Source organism: Rissa tridactyla, chromosome 7, assembly GCF_028500815.1.
Source record: "Rissa tridactyla isolate bRisTri1 chromosome 7, bRisTri1.patW.cur.20221130, whole genome shotgun sequence".
NCBI classification, from domain to species: domain Eukaryota; kingdom Metazoa; phylum Chordata; class Aves; order Charadriiformes; family Laridae; genus Rissa; species Rissa tridactyla.
In genome coordinates this window covers 56,899,964-56,920,407 of record NC_071472.1, presented here as the reverse complement: position 1 = coordinate 56,920,407, position 20,444 = coordinate 56,899,964, and the positions used below count along the sequence as shown (strand labels likewise).

Genomic DNA, 20,444 nt, shown 5'->3' with positions numbered 1-20,444 from the left:
AAATGGGTGTCCCCAAAAGAGAGAGATAAGGTGGCCAGCCCTCCATGGCCCCGCAGTTATCTGGGATGCTCTTTGCAATGCAGGAGGTGCACAACTTGTTTAAAGCAAATTAAACCCTGGAATTTAACCTAAAGGCAACTCAAATCACCCCAAAGTGATTTTTTTTTTTTTAAAATTATGTTAAATTTCCCTTTTCCCTTAAAATGCATACTTTTCGTGTAATTTTTAGCCAAAATGATCCACAAAACCCATATTTCTCCTTATATTTATAGAGTCATCTCCTGGGCTTTCCAGCTTTTAGATGCCTTTGCAACGCCACCCTGCTTGGGAGTAACTATTGCTTTCATTTTAACGCTCCTCTGCAAAATAAAAGTGATTTTCATTGATTTTTGTTTTAATGCCAAGCACGCACTTCTGCTGCTGCTCTTCATTTTACATGGCAGGACTTTACTACACAAGATTGAGGTAAAAAGAACACTCTTAAATTTAAATTTTTAATGATCTATGACTAGTTGGAAATCATTAATTGTGTTAAGGCAGATGAAAAGCGATCAAAGCCGAGGCAGTGAATGTACCACTGTGTTGCCACCATCCACTTCGGTGTAATGGGGTGGAAAAGCAGACGAGAGGTTAATTGCTGTCAACGGGGATTTTTTTGGGGGGCAAAATACAAACAGCCTTTTTCTCCAGGAGACATCCCGGTGGTAGTCTGACTACTAGAAAATAATTATCAGTCCTGGAATTGTCTCCCAAGATTTAGCAAATATATGAAATAGTCTATAACAAATTGAGATGTCAAATAAGAAAAACCCCTCACCCGTGACTGCTCTTATTTAAAACCCCCGTGGGACGAGAGGGAGCGAAGCCCCGAGCCCAGCAGGGATGCTGTGACCTCCTCCCGAGCCTGCTTGGGTACCACAACACACAGAATAAAATACATCTTTGGGTTTGTGCTAGCATGGGCTAGCCCGTGGTGGGAGTGTTCAGCTGGAGAAGGAGGAAAAAAATGTGGTGCATCGAAAAGAAAATCAATTTCCTCTACATCTCTATCTATCAGGCTGCGTTTCCAAGCCAGCTGGCAGCTTGAAGTATTTGCCTTCTGATGTGCTCCTTTGTTAATGGTGTGATTTGTGTCAGATCAGCGTCTCTTAACGTAATTATACCGATTACGGCAGAGGAATGGGAAGACAAGATGCGGCTGGAGGAGCGGATATATCCTCGGCTCACTCCGGCGTTATAACCGTGTAATTCCGTGGAAAACCAGAGCTCGGCAAAACTTGCATTTCACTGAGGGCTCGTTTAAGGTCCAGCTGATGCCAGCTGGCACCTTGCTGCTTAGCACTGAAAGATAAAAGTCTAAATCCAAGGTCCTCAGAGGTCTTGGGGACCTTCCCATCACTTGGCTGGGCCATGCAGGGCTGCAGAGGGTCAACACTTGGACCATGCCCTGGACTGAATTTCTCAGACAGCTCGCCTTTTGCTAGAGCCCCTGCGGGCGTCTAACACCTTCTTGCTGTTCCCAATAAGGGCATATAAATGTTTTTGTCTCTGTCGTATTTGTCTTCCCCAAATCATGCCATCCCCATGGAGGCTGGCCAAGGAAATGAGAAGCCATCAATAAAGACGACAACGCTTTTTGCACCCATCTGTGCTCTCCCAACAGTTGTAATTACAGACATTTAAAACTGAGACAGGTTTTTACCCGCATTTCTGACAGCAGCTCTCTTTTCTGGGCAGCCTAGAAGCGAGAGACGGAGCTACTGCAGCAATGCAAGGGGAAGGATGCGGCTCCGGGGTGATTTCTGCACTGGGTATGGAGCACACCTGGGACACCCCGTGCCTCCCTGTCCTACATCCCCCCCCCGCTGTTTCCACGTGCGGGACACTGGCGAGGGCTGTCACTGCCACGCTGCTGCAGCCCGATGCAGACCCTGTGGTTTATCAGCCCCTTCCCATGACCCTCCCTCGCCACTGAGCTCATTGCAACACTTACTTAAGAAAACACTTAAAGCAAGTGCTTTCGTAAGTACAGAACGCAGATCCCCGCCCTAGATTAGCTCTTGAAAAATGCCGTCATTTCAAGGCAACAGCCAGCTGTCTCAGTCAGGGGAACTTCAGCAAACACAGCAAACAATAACAAAATCAAAGTGGGAAGCCCAGGAAAGTGAAGTCAGGGACAACCTTCCTCCAGCTGATAGAAGTATTGCTCGCCATCCACAGCTTACAACCCCCTGACCACCACTAAACACTTGGCCAATGCATTGCTTAGGCAAAAAGGCATCATCTCTTACCGGGTTTGGGGATGAGTCCTTGAAAAGGCCTGTAAAAAATAAGGAAAAAAAAGAAATTTAAAATGAAACGCAACTGGGAAGCCAACATGCCCGGACCAAGCATCCTCCCGCAGCCTAGGGAGGGTTAGGGATCAGCCTGTCCCTCGCACCCTGTGCCACCGCTTGTGCGGGACCAGCAGGAGCTCTGTGGGGACAGGGTCCCTGCGGTCCCCAGGGACGCGCACCCTGCTCAGGGCAGCACCAGCCATGTTGGTAAGAAGACAGACAGCCTGGCCCAGCGAGAGGATGATGGAGCCACTCTTAAAGCCTGTTTTTCCCCTGTCTCACCTTACAGTGATAACGTGTTTTCCCCTCCCCGCTTGCATCCACCTCATTTGGCTGCAAAACCTGCAGGATCCCCTGCGAATGGCCGATGCCCGGCACCTCTCTTGGCACTACAGGACCCTGAGCACTGCATTTCACCAGCAATGAACTGTGCGTTTCTCCCATCTCAAACCATCTAAAAAAGGGACTGGGGTTTCTCTGCCCATGCATCCATCACACCAAGCACTGTCTTCTCCTGCCCGTGCCTTCCCCACCACCTCCCTGGGCAATGGACAGGAGGAAAGAGCAGAAGTCTCTATTTTATGGTCCTCTCCTTTCTCCCAAACCGTTAGCTGCCAACTTAATTGCTGCCTTGGGGGCTGGGGACATTTATAGTATTTACAGCCCTGCCCCAATGGGTCTGGTAGAGCCGGGGGTGCATTTAGGTCGGGTCCCTCCTCTCCCCGTCCTGCCCGATGGGGTGGCTGACACCTCTCGCCACGTACCTCGTCACGGTGAACTTGATTTTGTCGGCCACGGCCAATATCCTCTCCAGGTTCTGCGAGCCAAAGGTGCACGGCTTCCTGAAGGGGATCCCGGGGGGCAGCCCCTCTATAATCACTGACCCCGGATTGCTCTTGATCCGCTTGTATGGCACTTGCACGGGGTATTTAATCCCCAAGGCCTCACCTGGGAGAGAAGCGAGTGGGAAGTGAGCGGGACACCAGGGATGCCATTTCTGCCACGGCTCTGGCTCCACCCCCGGCCCCGCCAAAGCACGGTGTGGCGTGAGCGGGCTGCTCGAGGCACCACGTCAAGAATTAGACCAAGGACCAATATTTTCAGGCTGCCTCCACGATGGGAGTGGAGGGGTCCCAAGGCAAGCACTAGCGCACAGCAGAGCTGGTGGGGCCAAGGAGAGACACTGCCTTGTACGATGATGCCCATGCAACATGGCGAGAGGGATGGAAAGCTGCTGCTCTTTGCTCTGGGACATTATTGGGAGATAACTCCATTGGCACATTCCCTCTCTGAGGTCTGGCTGCAGGACCAAGGCTACATATTTTCTTGCAAGTAATCGCTCTTGCGAACCTGGGAACCCGCACAAGTCTTACCCCTGCCTAGAAAATGCGGACGGCAGCATTTCCCTGCCTTGCTGGATAAAGAGCAGAGGCTGAGGCAGGCAGGCAGTAGGAATGCCCTGGGGACAGGAGAAGCAGCATCTACTCGCTCCCAAACGCTCCTGCAAGTGCTCACTATGGCCTCTCCTTAATCCCTTTCCCACCTCCTGCCACCCCCAGCACTCCCACAGCTCCGCAATTCTCCACTAACGAATTTACCATCGTTGTAATTCATTGTGGGGGTGTTAGAAAAACCAAAGCGTGGCCAGGGAGGGCAGGCAGCAGGAAGGGCTGCGGCACGCTCCCCATCACGGGCTCCCCCAGGAGTTGCCCACGCAGCGAGTGCCTGCAGCAAAGAGCACCGATTCCCAAACGCGCTGTTCCCTCCCCAGCCCCGCAAGGCGCGAGTCGCCCAAGCGGGAGGCGAGAGAAAGCACCTGGCAAGGAGGAATCGGGAAGAGAGGAGAGGGATACGGCGCAAAAAATCTGTGAGGCATAAGGGGGAATAACACCGACTCCCACCCTGGTTTCTCACCATATTTCTTATTGAACAGGTCCTGGACTTGTTCCCGCAGCGTGTTAGCGATGTCTATTCTGGAAAGCCTGGCATCATAATTTTCTGTAAAATAAAGAAACAATTATGGACTTCTGCTGGTAAATTAAAAGGCACTCTGTGACTTTTAAGTAATGCCATTTTCTAATTATAGGAAAGTCCTTATCTTGCAATTAGCTAATCTCTGGAGTGGCCCATTCAAAGTCCTTAAAAATAATCTAAACAGAAATATGTTTTTTTTTCCCCGCCTGTTTGCTAAGAATAAAAGCCGCATGAAATCGAAGATTCAGTTGCAATAATTACCGGCGTTAAAATAAAACACACTCCAAAATCTCTCTGAAAAGCCAAAGCCTTTGAAAAGCTTCTGTCCCTCTCTGCAAACCCTTCCAGGCCCTAGTGGCCCAAGGAAAAGGGATGCTCAACCAGGGCAGCGCTTGCCTTCCCGGCCCACGGGCTTCTCACCATCGCTCCCTTCCCAGACAGAGCCACTGTGCCCTGGATGGGAGCGGTGTTTATACAGACATCACCCAGGTGGAAAAAGCCCCAGAAAAGGCAAACTCAGAGGCTTGCAAGACTTAATTATGCATTTCGCAAGGTCAGACGGCGAGATAAGCAAAGCTGGTTAATTAGGGCACCATCCAGAACGCTTCAAGCCTCTTCCTTGGACCTATGGCACTGTCCGCCCTGGCTGCATGTCTTGTCTTCTGGTTGTCTGTCCTTCCCATCCTTTCACCCCACCTCCTCCTCTCCTCTCCCTCCCCTCCGTGCCTTGCTCCTCTGCCCACCTACCGATCCCTGACACCCTGCGCCCCTCCCTTCCCACATCTTTGCTCTATGCAGCCCCGCAACAGGCCAGGGACTCTGCCTCAAACCCCCCCGAGATGCCTCCAGGCCCTCACCTTGAAAGCCCTGTCTCTTCACAGCGTCCTCCAGCAGCGCCTCGCTCGACTCCCTCTCACTGGCGGCTGAGACAGGGGACATAAGAGGAATTAGGATTTGCAGTGCTGCCGAAAGGGATGCACAAGAGGGGGTTTCCAGCCAAAAAACGAGGTGGGGAGGGAAGGCAAGAGTCGCGCTGTAGGAAAACGCTCTCACTCCTCTCCTACCTAGTCCTTAACGGCCCGGCTGCCGGGCGTCTCGCAGCCTACCTTTGGCTGCCGGGCTGTCCGACGCTGGCTCCTTTACACCTTCCGCCAGCAGCTCCGGTCTGGAAAACAGCGAGAAGCAGAGGGCACGCAAGTGAGCTCCCCGGCCAGTGACACCCTGCTGCTCCAGCATCCCCTAGGACAACACACCTACAGCCACAAACCACTAACCATGTCTGTCTCATGCAATTTTAAAGCTCCTGCAATACAGCTGGGGAACTTTGGAAGTAATTTTTATGCCGACAGACTCTTTAGTGAGCCAAAATGATGCTCCCCGGGATGAGATTAAGCTGGCGATGGCTGAGCAGCTTAATTCAGCAGCTACAGACTTTCAGGAGACACGGTCCTGCATGTTTCTCAGGAATGGGAGAAGCCATGCGTGGCTCCTTTCAACATACAATTGGCCCCCAAAATTGTCACTTGGCTATCTAGTGCTAACACTGCACAGTGAGGCAATAGCAGGCTCGTTACGAGCTGCGCTGACGCTGCACTACAGAGAAATGGGTCTGGGATGGGGACAGAAGAACCCCCAAAGCGTGGTCGGGCTGGTCTGCCACCACAAAAATCTCTGTGCTCCCAACATTTATTTTCCATTTCAGCTGCCCACTCGCACTGGTCACATCAGCTCTCTCCTCTGCAAGGGAGGCTGAGTCTGCATTTGGGTGAGAAACACCCAAAAATACCTAAAGACATTTTTAAATCCGTCTCCGCCAGATCCATTCCCTCTTTCAGGGCAATGTTGTGCGTTACATCGGTCGTGGCTTCTCACAGCCCCCCCAGCTCCTGTGACACCTCCCTGCTCCCCAGCACAAGGACAGCCTCTTCCCTGATGCCCACACATCCCACTGAAGCACAGATGTGCACATCTGGACCTTAGCTGGAGGCGCTTCCCATAAGAAAACCCTCTGGGGCACCCAGCCCCTCTCCTTGCCCGATGCCTGAGCACCCCGAAGATTAAAGTTAAAGGCTCTGACTCCTTTCCCCCACCCTTGGGCGCTCCCTGCTGCTGTGGCCAAACCTTTGCAAAAGGGGGTTAAAACCCCAAAAGACATCGAAGGAGAGATGACAACACCACCGCTGCCTCTCAGGGATGGCTCCAACAAGGCAACAACCCTTGGTTGCTTTTAATCAAGCAAATTTATTGAAGGTGACCAAGTGATGGAAGGTCCCCAGGATGCTGCACAGCAGCCAGAGCTCCGAGCAGGAACACCCTCCCCCGTGGACGGCCCACGGCCGCCCCACCTGCCTTACCTTTTAATGACAAACTGGATGTTGTTGCTCGCTTGCAGGATCTTCTTCAGCTTGGCAATCCCAAAGCAGTTAGGGCGCCGCAGCAGGATGCCCTCTGGCAAGCCCACAACAAACAGGTCCTCGGGATACATCAGGAACTTGGAGTAGGGAACTTTAACTGGCTCCGATATTCCTATGGCTTTCGCTGCATGGGGACTAAACCTTGTTAGTTTGCTGGATCTCCATGCTGGGTCAAAGCAGCTGCATCCCCAATGCTTAACCCTGCCCAAGAGCATCCCGGCCCATCTCCTTTCCCCCCGAGTCATGATGGGCTCTGGCAGCGCAGGGGCCACAGCTCAGCTGCCCCCAGGTTTTGGGGACTTCCAGGCAGAGCCGCATCTCCTGGTCCTGCCAGCGGCAAAAACTTTCTGCCAGCTCTCAAAATGCACTTGGATTTTTTTTGGGTTAAACCACTCTTCTAAAGGGGGAAGAGCAGAGCATGCCGGGTGCCAGCCCTCGGCAGCAGGGTCCCACCAGCCTTCCTGGGCCATGCCACGTCCCCCTTGGGTGGAAAACCCTCTCTGATATTTCAAACAAGTGATGGGGGGAAACACTCTGGTCCTTCCCTCCGCGGGCGGAAGGCTGAAGGTTACGGCAGTGATTCCTGGGTTGCAGCCAGCAAAACAGCATCGAGGAAACCAAGGGGAAGAGCTGCAATAACAAGGCCCGGGGAGATTTCAAATACATTTGTAAGCCCAGCAGACAGTAAATGAACAAATTAGATTGCACCTTTACTCAGCTGCTGGTTTGGAAATGGTAGGTGACATTTCTGAGCAATTAGGAGCTCCCTACGGCAGAAGATGGCACTTGGCATGATGAACGTGTGTTAATGATCATCTTACCGTATCTCGTGTTGAACAAAATTTCAACTTGTTTCCTCAAATGACTTAAAACGTCCCCTATACCATCTGCAAAAAAAAAAAAAAAAAAAAAGAAAAAAGGAAGAGAGATAAATTCTCTGAGAAACCAGCTGCCTCCGAGGCAAGCAACGCATGGTGCAGGTGAGCAGCCCCCGACCTCCGGCAGAGCCGGCCGCACGCTCTTCATGCCTCCCAAATCGGTGCCAGTCCTCCGGCAGCTGCCTCCAAGCTCATTCCCAAGTGAGGAAGGGCAGCAATGCACCTGCCACAGAGCCGTGGTAGTAGCAAGGAGGAAAAAAAATAAGGGAAAAAGCAAATCCGGGCAAGAGAGGGGAGGACAGAGCCCAGGAACCTGTCTGTGCTCTTCTGCGCCAAGCTTTTCCAAGGCTGAATGATGAGGTAGGAAGCTCAGAAAACCCAACGCGAAATACATCTCTGTTCATCCATCCTTCCAAAAACTTGAAATGACCAGGCGACGCTCAAGGTTCGTTGTACACTCACCTGATCCCTCCATCTGCTTTTCTTCATGTCGCAACTCCTCGCTGGGCCCCTTCTCCGTCCCTGCCGAGGACGAAGAGGGTTAGCCACGGCCAGTGCCAGCCAAACCAGAGCAGACATAAGCAGGAGGTCTCCCGGGCCCCCACAGTTACCCAGCATCCCCCTCCCTAAGCTCGGAACAGGCATCCCAGTACAGGCTCAGGCTGGCAGCATCATGCCAGGAACTGCATAAGTTGAATAAGCCCATCACCTACATCCAAGAGGTCTGCCCACCCTTCGGCATGGGCATCCTGGAGAGGCAAGGCCGAGCACTTGGCATGAGCGAGGGCGGCCGCAGCGCTGGCACCAATCCCTCGGGGTAAATCCCAGTCATGAGCTGGGCAGAGGGTTTGCAGTCAGCTGGGACTGGAGAAAGTGGGGAAGGAGCAGTGATGCTGGAAAAGCCACCGAAGTGTCTATCAGAGCTCCCAGATGGCCTGGTTGAGGCCACGACTCTGGAAGCAGGTCCCGACTCCATCACCTCAGCTCGTAAATGGCATTTACTCATTTCTGACACATGCACGAACTCCCGTGCCCCCGCGCAGTCTCCCAGATGCTTCATTTCTGGTACCTGCTACCGTTTCTAGGATGTAATTCGACTCCTCTGAGGCCATGTGCGTGGGCACTGGGTCATGCATCTCATCCGAACTGGGCGATCGGTCTGCGGACAAAACCCCATGGGCAGCTTTTGTTTCAGTGATGGAGGGCGCCATTCCCAAAACAGGGTTCAGACAGTCCTGGCCCATCAGCAAGGGCTGCAAGAAGGGCCCCCCTGCTCCTGGGAGCCCCACACACTGCGGCCCCGCACCAGCAGCTGCTCTGGGGGTGCATCTGCGCCCTTCCTCCCCAGGAAAACCCAGAGCTCATCCCTGAAACAATCCCAATCTCTCAGCCCAAGGGAAAGGAGCAAAAGTGTCTTCCTAACCTCCATGGAAGGTGAAGAGCAAAAATAGTTCAAAATGATTTACCTGGTTTAATTCCATCTAGACACTCAATTTTGGCTTGAAAAGTTAATGCTGCTTGACTTAGCTACTCCGCCGTGGGAAAACTATTCCACTAAAAATGCCTTCCTCCTCAAAATCACACCTCCCTGGGTTTCCCGTACGTAAGCTGTATGACCTCTTCATTTAAACCTGCCTGCCCTAATGCTGGGTTCCCCAGCGCCCTCAAAGAGCTATCCAAATTCAGCTTTAAATAAACCTTCAGCTAGTTTAAATACTTCAATCGGGTCACTTCTTAATCATCACCTCGCAGGATAAATAATCCAAATTTCATCAATTTCTCCCTGTAGGTGAACATTTCTTTTCTATTAATCCTCCTCCCTGCCCTCAGCTGTACTCCCTCTGATTGAACTCCATCTTCAAATAAGCTAAGAAAAGGTGGACGCTGGACTTGAAGCGTGATCTACCCGGCCCCAGAGAAGTGATACCTCCTCCTCCCCGCCCCCCCCCCCCCCCCACCAGCTCACCATGTATTAGCTTTCTTCTCTTACATTAGCTGTTGAAAATTAAGCTGAAAATTAAAATGTTTGATCTACTGCTATACGCGCTCTCCTCCCCCTATATGAACCATACATTAAGTCCATTCTATGATAATCCCGTGACAACTCCCCAAATGTCACTGTATTAAGGTGAATGCTGGGTGCAACAGACGCTGCACGGGCACAGCAGAGCTGTCCCCAGCATCGCTGTCCTGTTGCTGCCCTCGTTCTGGTGAGATTATTAATTAACATTTGTAAAGCACACTGAAAATGCAAAGTGCTAACTATCCACTCATTAAACCCTGGGGATCACGCTACCCTTTGCTGTGCTATCTGGGTCAGGTAAGTGGAAATCGACTCTCCCAGCTGCCCCTCAAGCACCCAAGCGCTCATCTCCACCACCACCCATCACCACTGACCTCTGGGGGCAGGAACACGGGGAAACACCTCAGCATCACCACTTCCAACACGTTTTCAACACGTGCTTAACATTAAACCTGTCCTTACGAACTCTTCATAACCAAGCTGGTTTTCTAAATTAAGCACCTCATCAAAAGCATCCCGCACTTGATACCTGGGATCCTCCAAGCCTGTGCATGAAGGAAAGCAGGAAACAGGCTTGCTTTCTCCAGGGGAAAGGCAACATAGAAAAGCGATGAAGGAGAGAGAGAAACAAGAGCAAGCCCTAAACCACCCTGCACTACCACCAGGAAACCCAGTGATTCCCAACACAACCCTTAGTATGACCTTCAGTGAAGAAAGGCCAGTGCACAGGGGGACCTTCCACACCGGGAGATACCCCATAAACTCCTCTTCTCAAAGCAACACACCGAGATGCCACGCAGCAGCGCAGCCTGTGCAGAGGCCACTGCCCACAGCTGATACCCCACCACCTACCTGGCACGGTGATCTGGATGATGTCCAGCTCATCTGGCTCGATTTTGATCTGCCTGATCCCACCCAGCTCTCCTGAGGTACCTAAAAGGGAAAGACAACAAAAAGCAATAACCAACGGGAACCAGAGATGCCACATCTGCCCACCAATGTGGGCAGGGAAACCATGGCCGGCCATGACTTCTGTGCCAGCCGAGCATCCCACAGCAACAAGGCTTTGGCCAAACGGCCCGCTGGCATTGAGCCCATGGCATGGAGGTACCCAAAGGATGTCTGTGGGCATGGCCTCTGCAAACAGCTCGGCTGGCAGGAGCTGTTGGTGCCCTCAAACTGGCCGCTGGCCCTCATTACATGCTCATTTCCTGGCTTTCTTCACTTAAAATGAACCGGATCACCATCAAGCATCGGTGGGGAGGCAGGAGGAGCCATCTCCAATGAGTGCTCCTGGCATTTTTAATGCTCCCAAACTCATGTTTGGGACAAGCCCCTCTGCAGACCCGTGCTTTAGGAGGGCCAAACTGCAGCTGCAGCACATCAGGGCACAACCACCTGAACCTTGCCAGATGGGAGCTCTGCTGGACCAGCCAGCCCACAGACACCACCCCAGGAGGATGCTGCAAGTGGTGCTCAGCCCAGCTGCCTCTTATCTCCAGATAAATTTCCTCATTTAGGGTGGGACCTCAGCTGTCAGGGGGCCAAGTCACAACCCGCAGCCCGGGTGGGCAGGGCAGTGAGGCTCAGTGTGGCATTTCAATGGGTCCAAGCCCCTAAACCTGGGGAAAAGCGTTTCCTTCTCATTTGTGATGCTCAGAGCACTGACACCACTGATTTCTTGGTGACCCAATAGTAGTAGCTTTCAGGGAGAAGGGAACTCAAACGTCCCTTTTTAAGCATATGCTTAAGTCTTGCCATTTCAATTTATGCACTTTTGGGACCCAGCTGGAGGGTCACAGGGTAAGACCCTTCATCTCTGCATCTATCAAACGGGGAGAAAAACCTGAGAGAACTGCTCTGTGGGGCAACAAGGTACGTGGCGCCACACGTCCAAGTTACTTTGCAGGCAGCTTTCTCTAGCGCCCCCTGCCCAATATCACTATTTTGCAAGAAAAAATGAATTATGCCTCACCCGGTTCACAGCTTTCAGAAACGCTACACTTCTCAGACCTGGAAAGGAAAGGCAGACAAGAGAGGTGGTAATGGAGCAACCAAAGAGAGAGCTTAAAACCCAGCGATGTTGCATAGGACTGATCCCGGCAGGAGGGAGAAACACCACAGCCCCCTATGATGCCAGGCAAGGGCCGTGAAGGGCTCCCCGGGGACGTGCACCCACTGTCCCAGCATCAGGACGGCATCTGTGGCTGCAAGGGATAGCCACGGTCTGTGGGTTTCTCTGCAATGAAGCTCTGCTCTCAAACTCTCCCCTGGCATCAACCCTGCTGCTAGACACCGATGGGTGTAACCACAGCAGAGAGCTCCTGAAAGCAAGAGGGGTTTTAGGCTCGAAACTTGGTCAGCTCCATCCCTTTGCGGCAGAGAGCAGTGCATAAAGTGTCATTACAATGTGGTTACTCACGGAGCTAAAGCAAATAGGGAGAAAGGAAAAAAAATCAATTGATTTGGTAAATATTTATTCTGCCCAGTGCTTTTCTCCCCTGAAAACTGGGCACTATCCCAAACTTACATCTACAGTTAACTTTGCATACTCAGGAATTTACCCAAGGTGTTCAGCATCCAAATGAGATTACTTTGCATTCTCAGGACGCATCTGCTTTCTGTCTCCTTCTTAAACAAGAACAACCACGGCGCTTTGGCAGTGAATGATCAGAGGAATGGTGCTGGAAAACACACTCCTCCACAACACTGGTCCTTCAGGAGGAAGGAAAACCCTTCTGAGCCAGCACCACATCCCTGTTGGCTCAGGGGAGATGTTCAAAAGCACTTCTCGCTCGCTTAAATCCACTCGGCAGCGTCAGCAGAACAAACTATGGGCAACGCGAAGGAAACCAGGAGCGCTCTTGAAATGTTCTTCCTAAATGTGGTATGAGTAAAAAGGATCTCTGGTCTAGAGAGTACTGTATAGATTACCTAGGAGCTTTGGCAAGGGTTTTAAACTCTCCTACTTCAGGTCAAATTCAACCTTTCCCTAGGGAAATTTGGGAGGAGGCCTTCCCCAGGGAGTGCGTTACCCTCCGCGGTGTCTGGCCCTTCCCCTTGGAGTATCTGGCACTGCCCTTTTCCTGGGGCTGGACTCTGAGCGGGTGGACCTCTGCTATGGAAATGCTCTGCTCCTACCAGGGAACAGAGGTTCCTCATTTGCTGGAAGAACAAAGCAGGATTTGAATATCCGCGTATTTTTTCCTGCAGATAGGTGTTATCAATGCGTTGGGTGATTTGGGGAGATTTAAGTTTAGCCCTGCGGCAGGCAAAGCAAGCGGTGCACCACCACTGCAGCTCGTGACTCCCTTGGTAACCAGAGGTGCGCATGAACCTTGGGGTCCATGGCCCGATTCGATATGCATGCACACAGCATAAATTAGGAACAAGGCATATAAATATAGATATAGATATACACACACAGAGTACACAAAGTTAGGATAAATTCGAAAGGGACCCCAGGATAATCTTCGGGTTGTGCCACATCCACACCAGTGGAAAGCGGTCGGCCTGGCCCAGCCCGCGTCACAGCACCACCATGGGGAGGGTGATCTGAATCTGGCTGGGTACAAACCACCCCTAAAACACCTATTTTTTCCCCATAGGGTCTTCTGAAGCAGTTTTACTGCACTGTGCAACCCCTACCTGGCCCACAGCTGGAGCGTCGTAGGTGAGACAGGGATGGCACAGCATCAATGAGGACAGTATGGGGACCACGAGCTGCCCTCAGAGCTCTGCAGTGACAAACGTCAGCTCCCACCCCATCCGCACGCTCCCACAGACACGTGTCGGCTGATTATCTACCTATTGCCTTGCAGAAACCAGCTTGGCATCCCTAATATCCTGTCCTTCCACCTCCTTATTTCTGTCACGCCAATTTAACTGCACAGTGAGATCTTCTGCGGCAAAAATTAAAAGTGTCCTAATTGCAAATGTTAACAAATGAACAGGAAAACGAGAAGCCTCAGGCCAGGTTTCAGCCCCACAGCATGCTGAGGCCAGCGGTATTTGAAGCATCACTGTTTACCCTGGCATCCAGCATGCAACGGATGCTCTGACGCTCCCCAAGTCTAAACGCCTCCAGACACAGAGCGATTCAGCAAGGTGCACAGAGCAATGGAGAACTGGCTGAGAAACGGTTTTGTAGCTAAGCCCTAGCTGGGAATCCTGGAGGTTCAAGTTTAATTCCCCATAACGCCAGTGAAACTCCTCAGGCTGGGACCTAGCCCAGCCGAGTTCCCACCGCAGATGTCTCCAGCCGAGGCTCTCATCCGGAGTCCCTTCATCATTGGAAAGAGAAACAGGGCTTGGTGGGGTGTGATGCCTCCAACCCGTTTTAAATGGCTGGAAAGAGCTGACTCACCCGGCGCACTGAGCTCGCTGCTGCTGAAAGGTGCCGCAGTGACTCAGCCAGCCCCACTCCGGCACGGACGCCCAAAGGCAGCCTCCGCCAGCCTCCCTCCGTGCTGCCACGGCCCTGCTTCACCAGCACAGCGTTTGGGGTTGCTGTCCTTTGGGGGTGACACCTGCACGCTGAGCACCGACCATTTCAACCCACGTACAATATCAAGGCAAAGAGAAAACCAACGTCACCCACAGAGAGCTGGTCCGCGCCAGCCCACCCAACCAGTCGCGCAGCTTAACCCCTTCCCATGCCCATGGTTGACTCTGCCTTGCATCAGAGCCCCAGCGCGGCACAGCTAGTCTTGCCCTCACAGCCAATGGTACAAGGAAGCGTGGCCAGCCTCTGCAGAGAGCAGGCAATGTCACCGTGGCATAGCATAGGGCACGAGTGGCATCCATGGGTGCTCCTGGCACCCCATCCCTGGCGGAGGGGAGGATGAAAGAATTTGGCTTGTTCCATTCAGCAAAATGAAGCTTGGGAAGGGACATAGTGGTGTCCCACAGCAGCGGGATGGCAAGAGCCATCCCAACCACCCCCAAACCGTCCTTTGAAGCTGGAGATACCAAGAGGGCTGGGGGACAAATGCCAGCCCTGTGGACTGGGCCACTCAAGAGGTCTCTGCCCTCTGAAGCTGCAAGATTTCAGTGCTCACTGTGCCACCGGCTCGCTTGCTGCTTGCTCTAACGCTGCCGATGTGGCAGGTTCACCCACCCAGGGCGAGCACAGCTTTAGGGGCACATGGCAGCTCTATCCAAGTGGACGAATCTGACACAGCACTGGGGAGACCCAGAAGGAGACTCCAACCTGTTATGGGTTCACATCAATGAAGAGCCAAGGAGGGAAGGGAACCCCACACACACCACGGAGGAGACAGGGCAAGTTGCCCCATCTCCCCATCCCAGCCTGCAGAAGTTACCAACCCCATAGCATGGTCCACAGCCCTGGCTGGTGGAAGTGTCAGCACTGGGTGGCGAGACTTTGTGCCGGAGAGGCTGAGGAGCACTTGCGCCTACAGCCCTGCTCCTGAGCCTCCCTGCAGCCGGTGGCCTCCAGCATGGGTGTGCGGATGGACAGCCCAGCAAAGCTCAGTTTAGTGCTTGTAAACTCACCCGTGACCGAGCTGTCTGGGCAGGGCAAGGCTGGGAAAGGGCTCCTTTCCCTGCGGCACAGCCTTGCCCGCGAGCACCAGTTAAACTGCTATAAACTGCTGCCCCACTTATGTAAAGTGATGTTAAAGGTAAATGTTGGGGCTAAATATGGAGGAAACCGGGGCTACATGGAGAAAAATACCTTTTGGATTTCCCAGCCTGGGTTGGAAAGCAGTGCTATATGCTCCACAGGCACTGCCAGCATGTTACGGACCGGTCTAGCTCATGGCACACTTGTACCAGCAACAGGTAGTCTCATAAAAAGCCTCCTGCCCTGCTGAACTCTATAATCCCACCTTTATTAAAACATCTGTTAATACGCTATTAGTCTCCCTGTGAGCTTTATAAACAAGTAACGCTTAATTAGCAGGATGTTGTGTTACGCTGCTGGCTGAGGGTGAATCCTTAGGCCATGCTTTAACACCGGAGATTGTTCCTGCAGATAATCCCAGCCTGCCCAGGCACAGCCTCGATTTCATCAGTTTTGTACAAAATCAATGATTCCAAACTTTGTTATTTTGGCTCACAATAGGACAGGGGTACTCGGCCTCCTCCTGTGCCGACCAGCTGTACCATCGCAGTGGGTTTTTAGGGAGGCAGGAAACAAATGCCCTTACAGCCGCTCGCCTTCCCACCACGTTACCTAGAACATCTCCCCAGCGCTGCAGTTTACCGAATTGCACCCATCGCACCCTCCCGCACCCATCCTTCCCACGCAGCAATAACCCACTGTGCACATTAATGCTCCCAACATAACTCTCCGAGGGACGTCAGTTGGTGGTGGCCGAGGGACAGGAGTGCCACTTACCTGCTGTTGGCCTGAGAGGTCCCCGCCAGGTCCAGCGCGGCCCCGCGGTGCGGCTCAGGGGAGATCTCCCCGGGGGGGCTGGAGGGCTCCAGCTTGGTTGGATCTTTGGTAAATTTGCTTCCTGGTGCCGGGTGCGCAGGGCAATTTTGGAAAGAAGAGCAAAACCAGAATTAGCAACCAGAAATGCCCACGATGCGGCTCTTCCACCTCCACTTGTTCCCCTCCTAGTCCCAGAGCTGAGGTCAGGGTAGGGGACGGGTTTTCAAGAGTCACCTTCTTGCAAAGAGAAGGGTGCAGATTTAATTAGGTTTACACATTAAAATAATAGCAAGATGCTTGCTTAAACCTCTGTATAACTAAGAGCGTGCTGGGAAAGCCGTGCCAGGGATGGAGTGTCTCTGGAAAGGGCTGGCTGCTGAGAGGTGGGGACTGGCGTTGGGAAACCCAGGCAGGGCCAGGGCCATGGACCAGTGCTGTAGGAGCAAGCCCCAAAGTGGGGAAAGCCCTGTCCCAAGGGAGGGGACAGGAGCTGGACAGGAGCTCAGCAACGCTCACAGCAGCAGGGACACAAGCAGCTCTGTCCTGCAGCTCCAAGCCCCACATGCAGCGGGAGAAATCTCTGCTGCAGCTACATGGAGAGGGACAAAAGCATCCTGTCACCATGAAAAACCCCCTCTTTCCCTTCCCCGTTCCTCAGCAACCTGAAAGGAGCTGAAATGAAGCCTCACCAATGACCTTGGAGATGAAAAGAGTGATCTGAAGGCAGGGTAGGAAATGAAAATCGAGCAGGGAAGGTGAGCAAAGAGCTGAAGGATTAGTGCTGGGGGAAGGAGTGAATGAAATTACGCCGCGAGGCTGCAGAAACACGTAGGTGTCTTGTTAAGTAGCTGCTGCCAAAGGCCCTTTGCTGGTCTCAAAGTGCCATCGTGATATCCCCACCCTTCCAAAACACATCCCATCCGTGGGAACACAAAGCTTTTTTCCTTTCGGCTCCAGTCTGCAAGGAAGGGCAGGGCTCTGGCAATGGGACCAGCAGCAATATAGAGCCTTAAAGACACTATTTATCTACCGACAGTCCAAAAGGCTCCTTTTAATTTGTGCTTTCTATGGACCAAATCTTGTTCTTGCAGCAGTGAAGCCTGCCTGAAGCTGCTACCCAGGGGAGTAGCAAAAATAGGTTTCCTAGCAGTGGTGGGTATTTTAATTAAAGGGTGAGCAAAACTGTACAGGGAAGCTTTGGGATACTTTGCAGTCGGCAATTTAAAATACAGCTCCGCTCGGAAAATAGTGTCTTTGCAAAAATGGCACCTCCTGACTCAGCAGATGCTTTTTTTTTTCTGCACAGTCAGATGTGCTGACACGAATCACAAAAAGCCAGGTTTAATGTGTTTTGCTTCTGGGAGCCCTGCAGGGACCAGGCAGGGGAGGGGGAACTGCCACCCCCCCAGACCTGCTGGGTTTGCTTCCTCGTCTCCTAATTTCCACCTGCACCACGCTGCCACGCAACCCCCCAGCTCGTAGCACGGTTCTTTCCATCAGCAGTTGATGTACAGACACATGTGACGTCTCCCCCCAGATACCACGCAATCCTGTTGGATTCGCAAGGAAAATCCAAGCATCCTAAGACACAGTTCAGTGCTCCATCCCTTCGGGGTGCGCTAGAGCTTAAAAAACCCTTTTCTTGAGAACAAAAAGTCATTAATGGGACTGGAGACAAAGAACCCCCCCCAACGAGGTGGGACCCCCTCCAGGCTCTGCTGGAGGGCCCCTTTGGGTGGCTTCGGTGTCATCGTCCCCAGGGAGCACCCTTGGGGCTGGGGCCACAGGGGTTAATTTAGCCAGCGAGATGTCAGAGGAGAAGGTGGCGTCTGCCGGGAAAGCCGCCAGCGTGGGGGGTTGGCAGCTTGGGGAAAAAAAAAACAAACAACAAAACAACAACCCCAAAACACGTCTTTACTTGCAGGCCAAGCCCAGGCGGTGATAAATTCGGGTGGCAGTGCCATAGTTCAGGCGGGTATCGGGGCGTTGGGCCGGGGGCAGCTGCTGGAGTGAGGGTCGGGTCAGACAGCACCAGTACCCGTCTCATTTTATTTGCCAAGAAGCACTTAGCTTGGCTTCTCCAGCTCAAACCAAAAAGAGTAAAAGCACGAGGCAAAGAAAGCTGAAGAAACCCCCTCCCCAGGGGTTTGTCACCAAAAAAAAAAGAATTTTTGCTGTTTTTCTTTTAAAAACAGTCAGCGGCTGGATGATGCTAGCACTTTCCAGCCAAAAAAAAAAAAAAAAGAGAATAATTTACCAGTGAGGAACCCAGCAGTGATTTTTCTTCCTCCTGAAAGCACAGAAACATGCTGTGCGCTGCCTGTAGCTGCAGCTCAGCCCGGCGCAGAGAGCCAGCCCAGCCTCACGCACCAGGGATTTCTCGCTTAAAACCTTCCAAACACTATTTAAGGGGCACACAATGCTCGCACGGATCCCAGGCCAAGGCAATCTCCGCACGCCTGGGTGTAGGGCACAGACAAGACTTCTCCTCACTGAGCATAATTGCATGTGTCCTGCACTTTTGCTGCTTACAGGTGACATGATTTCAACTCTGCTTCTCTGGATAATCTTTCAATTTTGTGGGCAATAAATCAAAGGCCGTGGAGAACGTACCTGTAAAAATTCTCTCGTCGAACATCCTAGGAGGAAAGGAAAAAAAAAGGATTAGAATTAGGTGCTTCTAATGGCTGAATTTTAGGTTTTATTAATGAAGAGCATTAAACCAAGTCAAAATAGTAATTTTATTCATTCCAGAAAAAAGGAATGAATTTTTCAGCTAAGAAAAAAAAGCCTTTTAGCCTGTTGTGCAACCAAGCAATCTTACAGCACATGCTTTTTAACTAAAGCACCTTTAAATCAGCTTATAAGTCATTCTCTTCATTTAATTAACTTATTAACTGAGGCTGCTACAGCCTGGCTTTACCAAAAGAGACAATGGGACTGTTGCTGGACCTTCACAACATTGACCCATCAACCAGATGTCACCTGTCTCCTGAATATCATATTTTGGTGCCACCCACAACTTTGCCCATGGGAGCACGTCCTGGGGCCTGATCCAGCCCGGCGCAGCCCAAGCAGTGCGGGACAAAGCTGCTCCTCCACTGGTCGACATCTGGAAAGCCAATTCCTTTTAGGATGCCCAAGTCCTGTTGATGTCAGTGATTTTAGCCCCCTTGGGAGCCTTAGCCAGGGTTTTTCTGCACCGTAGTTTCACACCTCTAGCAGGGGAACATCAAAAGTGCTGCAGAGGCAGGGACCGAATAAATAAATTACAAAGCAGATTTTCCTGATGGAGAAGCAAAGGGGGGTTGCATGGCGCAGAGATAATCAGGAAAACATCCACTCCTACTCCAGCGTAAACGAAGACACCAAGACACAACACCCCGTCCCCAGGCGATACATCCTCATCATCGTACACATAGGATGGCAATAAGTGATCACCGCAAAACAAGGTGGAGGGGAATCCCCATGTGGCATGAATATGGATGTTCCTCTCCCACCCAGAGGCCCCGCTCCCATCCACCACATGCCATTGGAGAGAGTCGTGCTGCGATTGGAGGGTCCCGATACCACCCAAAATGTTGAGGGTGGCACCAGCAATGCTTGCATGGGCTTACACCAAGGTGGTGGGGCTCGGGGGTGACTGTGGTACGGCCAGCCCTGCCACATCCTCGCAAAAAGGGAGAGTGTGATGGAAAACAGAGGTTTTGGGGAAGGGTAAAGTGAATTTTGGGTGTAAAAACAAACCCTGTGATCACGGAGGGAATGCAGCACTCAAGGCCACGCACTCTGCCTTGCCTTCCTCGCCACCCACCTTTTGATGACAAAATGGATGTTGTGCCTCTCCTCCAGTATCCGCTTGAGTTTGGGGACACCATAGGTGCAAGGTCTTTTGAAGGGAATTTTGTCCGGGATGCCGATGATTTCCACCGCCTCGGGGTCGCAGGCAATCTTCCGGTACGGGACGGGGACCATGTGGTCTAACCCCAAGGCTTCGGCTGAAAGGTGAACACATGGTTTTCACTTAAACACGCACTTTTCCTTTCACAGATGACAAAATGAAGGTGTAAAGGCTTGAACTCAAGCAGAGCGAGTGCCTCCTGCCCTTTTCTCCTTTGCTTGTCCCAGAGGATGAGCCCCAGGAGAGGCTTGCCCATGGGAGATGAGACAACAGGGAGACAATGCAGCAGCAAACACAGGTAACGGCGTCCTCCAAAACCCCCAAATGCACCCGGCGTTGCTCAAACCAGGGGCGAGCTAGCCCACATGCTGTCCCCAACCTTGCCATGACCACAGCAGGTCACTGAGCTATATAATTCACAAGTTGCACAGCACATATACGGTTTATAAGTTACAGAGACCATCTATAGCCCATATATAACTCAAAAGTTACGTAGCACATATTTATAGCCCACC

At 52.1% G+C, this 20,444-nt stretch overlaps 1 protein-coding gene across 4 annotated transcripts in view; it reads right to left on the bottom strand.

The window, feature by feature from the left end:
* The window catches only part of GTF2IRD1 (GTF2I repeat domain containing 1), a 67,256-nt gene that overhangs the window by 11,079 nt on the left and 35,733 nt on the right, over positions 1-20,444 (bottom strand). For 3 of the 4 annotated variants that reach the window (XM_054210175.1, XM_054210177.1, XM_054210179.1), the window contains exons 9-22: positions 19,843-20,026; positions 18,642-18,667; positions 15,990-16,110; positions 11,601-11,638; positions 10,478-10,558; positions 8,672-8,761; positions 8,065-8,124; positions 7,546-7,611; positions 6,665-6,848; positions 5,417-5,475; positions 5,168-5,233; positions 4,251-4,334; positions 3,101-3,284; positions 2,292-2,320 (exon numbers count right to left, since the gene is read on the bottom strand). In XM_054210175.1, coding sequence (XP_054066150.1) covers positions 2,292-2,320; positions 3,101-3,284; positions 4,251-4,334; positions 5,168-5,233; positions 5,417-5,475; positions 6,665-6,848; positions 7,546-7,611; positions 8,065-8,124; positions 8,672-8,761; positions 10,478-10,558; positions 11,601-11,638; positions 15,990-16,110; positions 18,642-18,667; positions 19,843-20,026 — 1,272 coding nt within the window. The remainder of the gene's footprint in view (positions 1-2,291; positions 2,321-3,100; positions 3,285-4,250; positions 4,335-5,167; positions 5,234-5,416; positions 5,476-6,664; positions 6,849-7,545; positions 7,612-8,064; positions 8,125-8,671; positions 8,762-10,477; positions 10,559-11,600; positions 11,639-15,989; positions 16,111-18,641; positions 18,668-19,842; positions 20,027-20,444) is intronic. The other variant, XM_054210178.1, reaches the window with a different exon arrangement.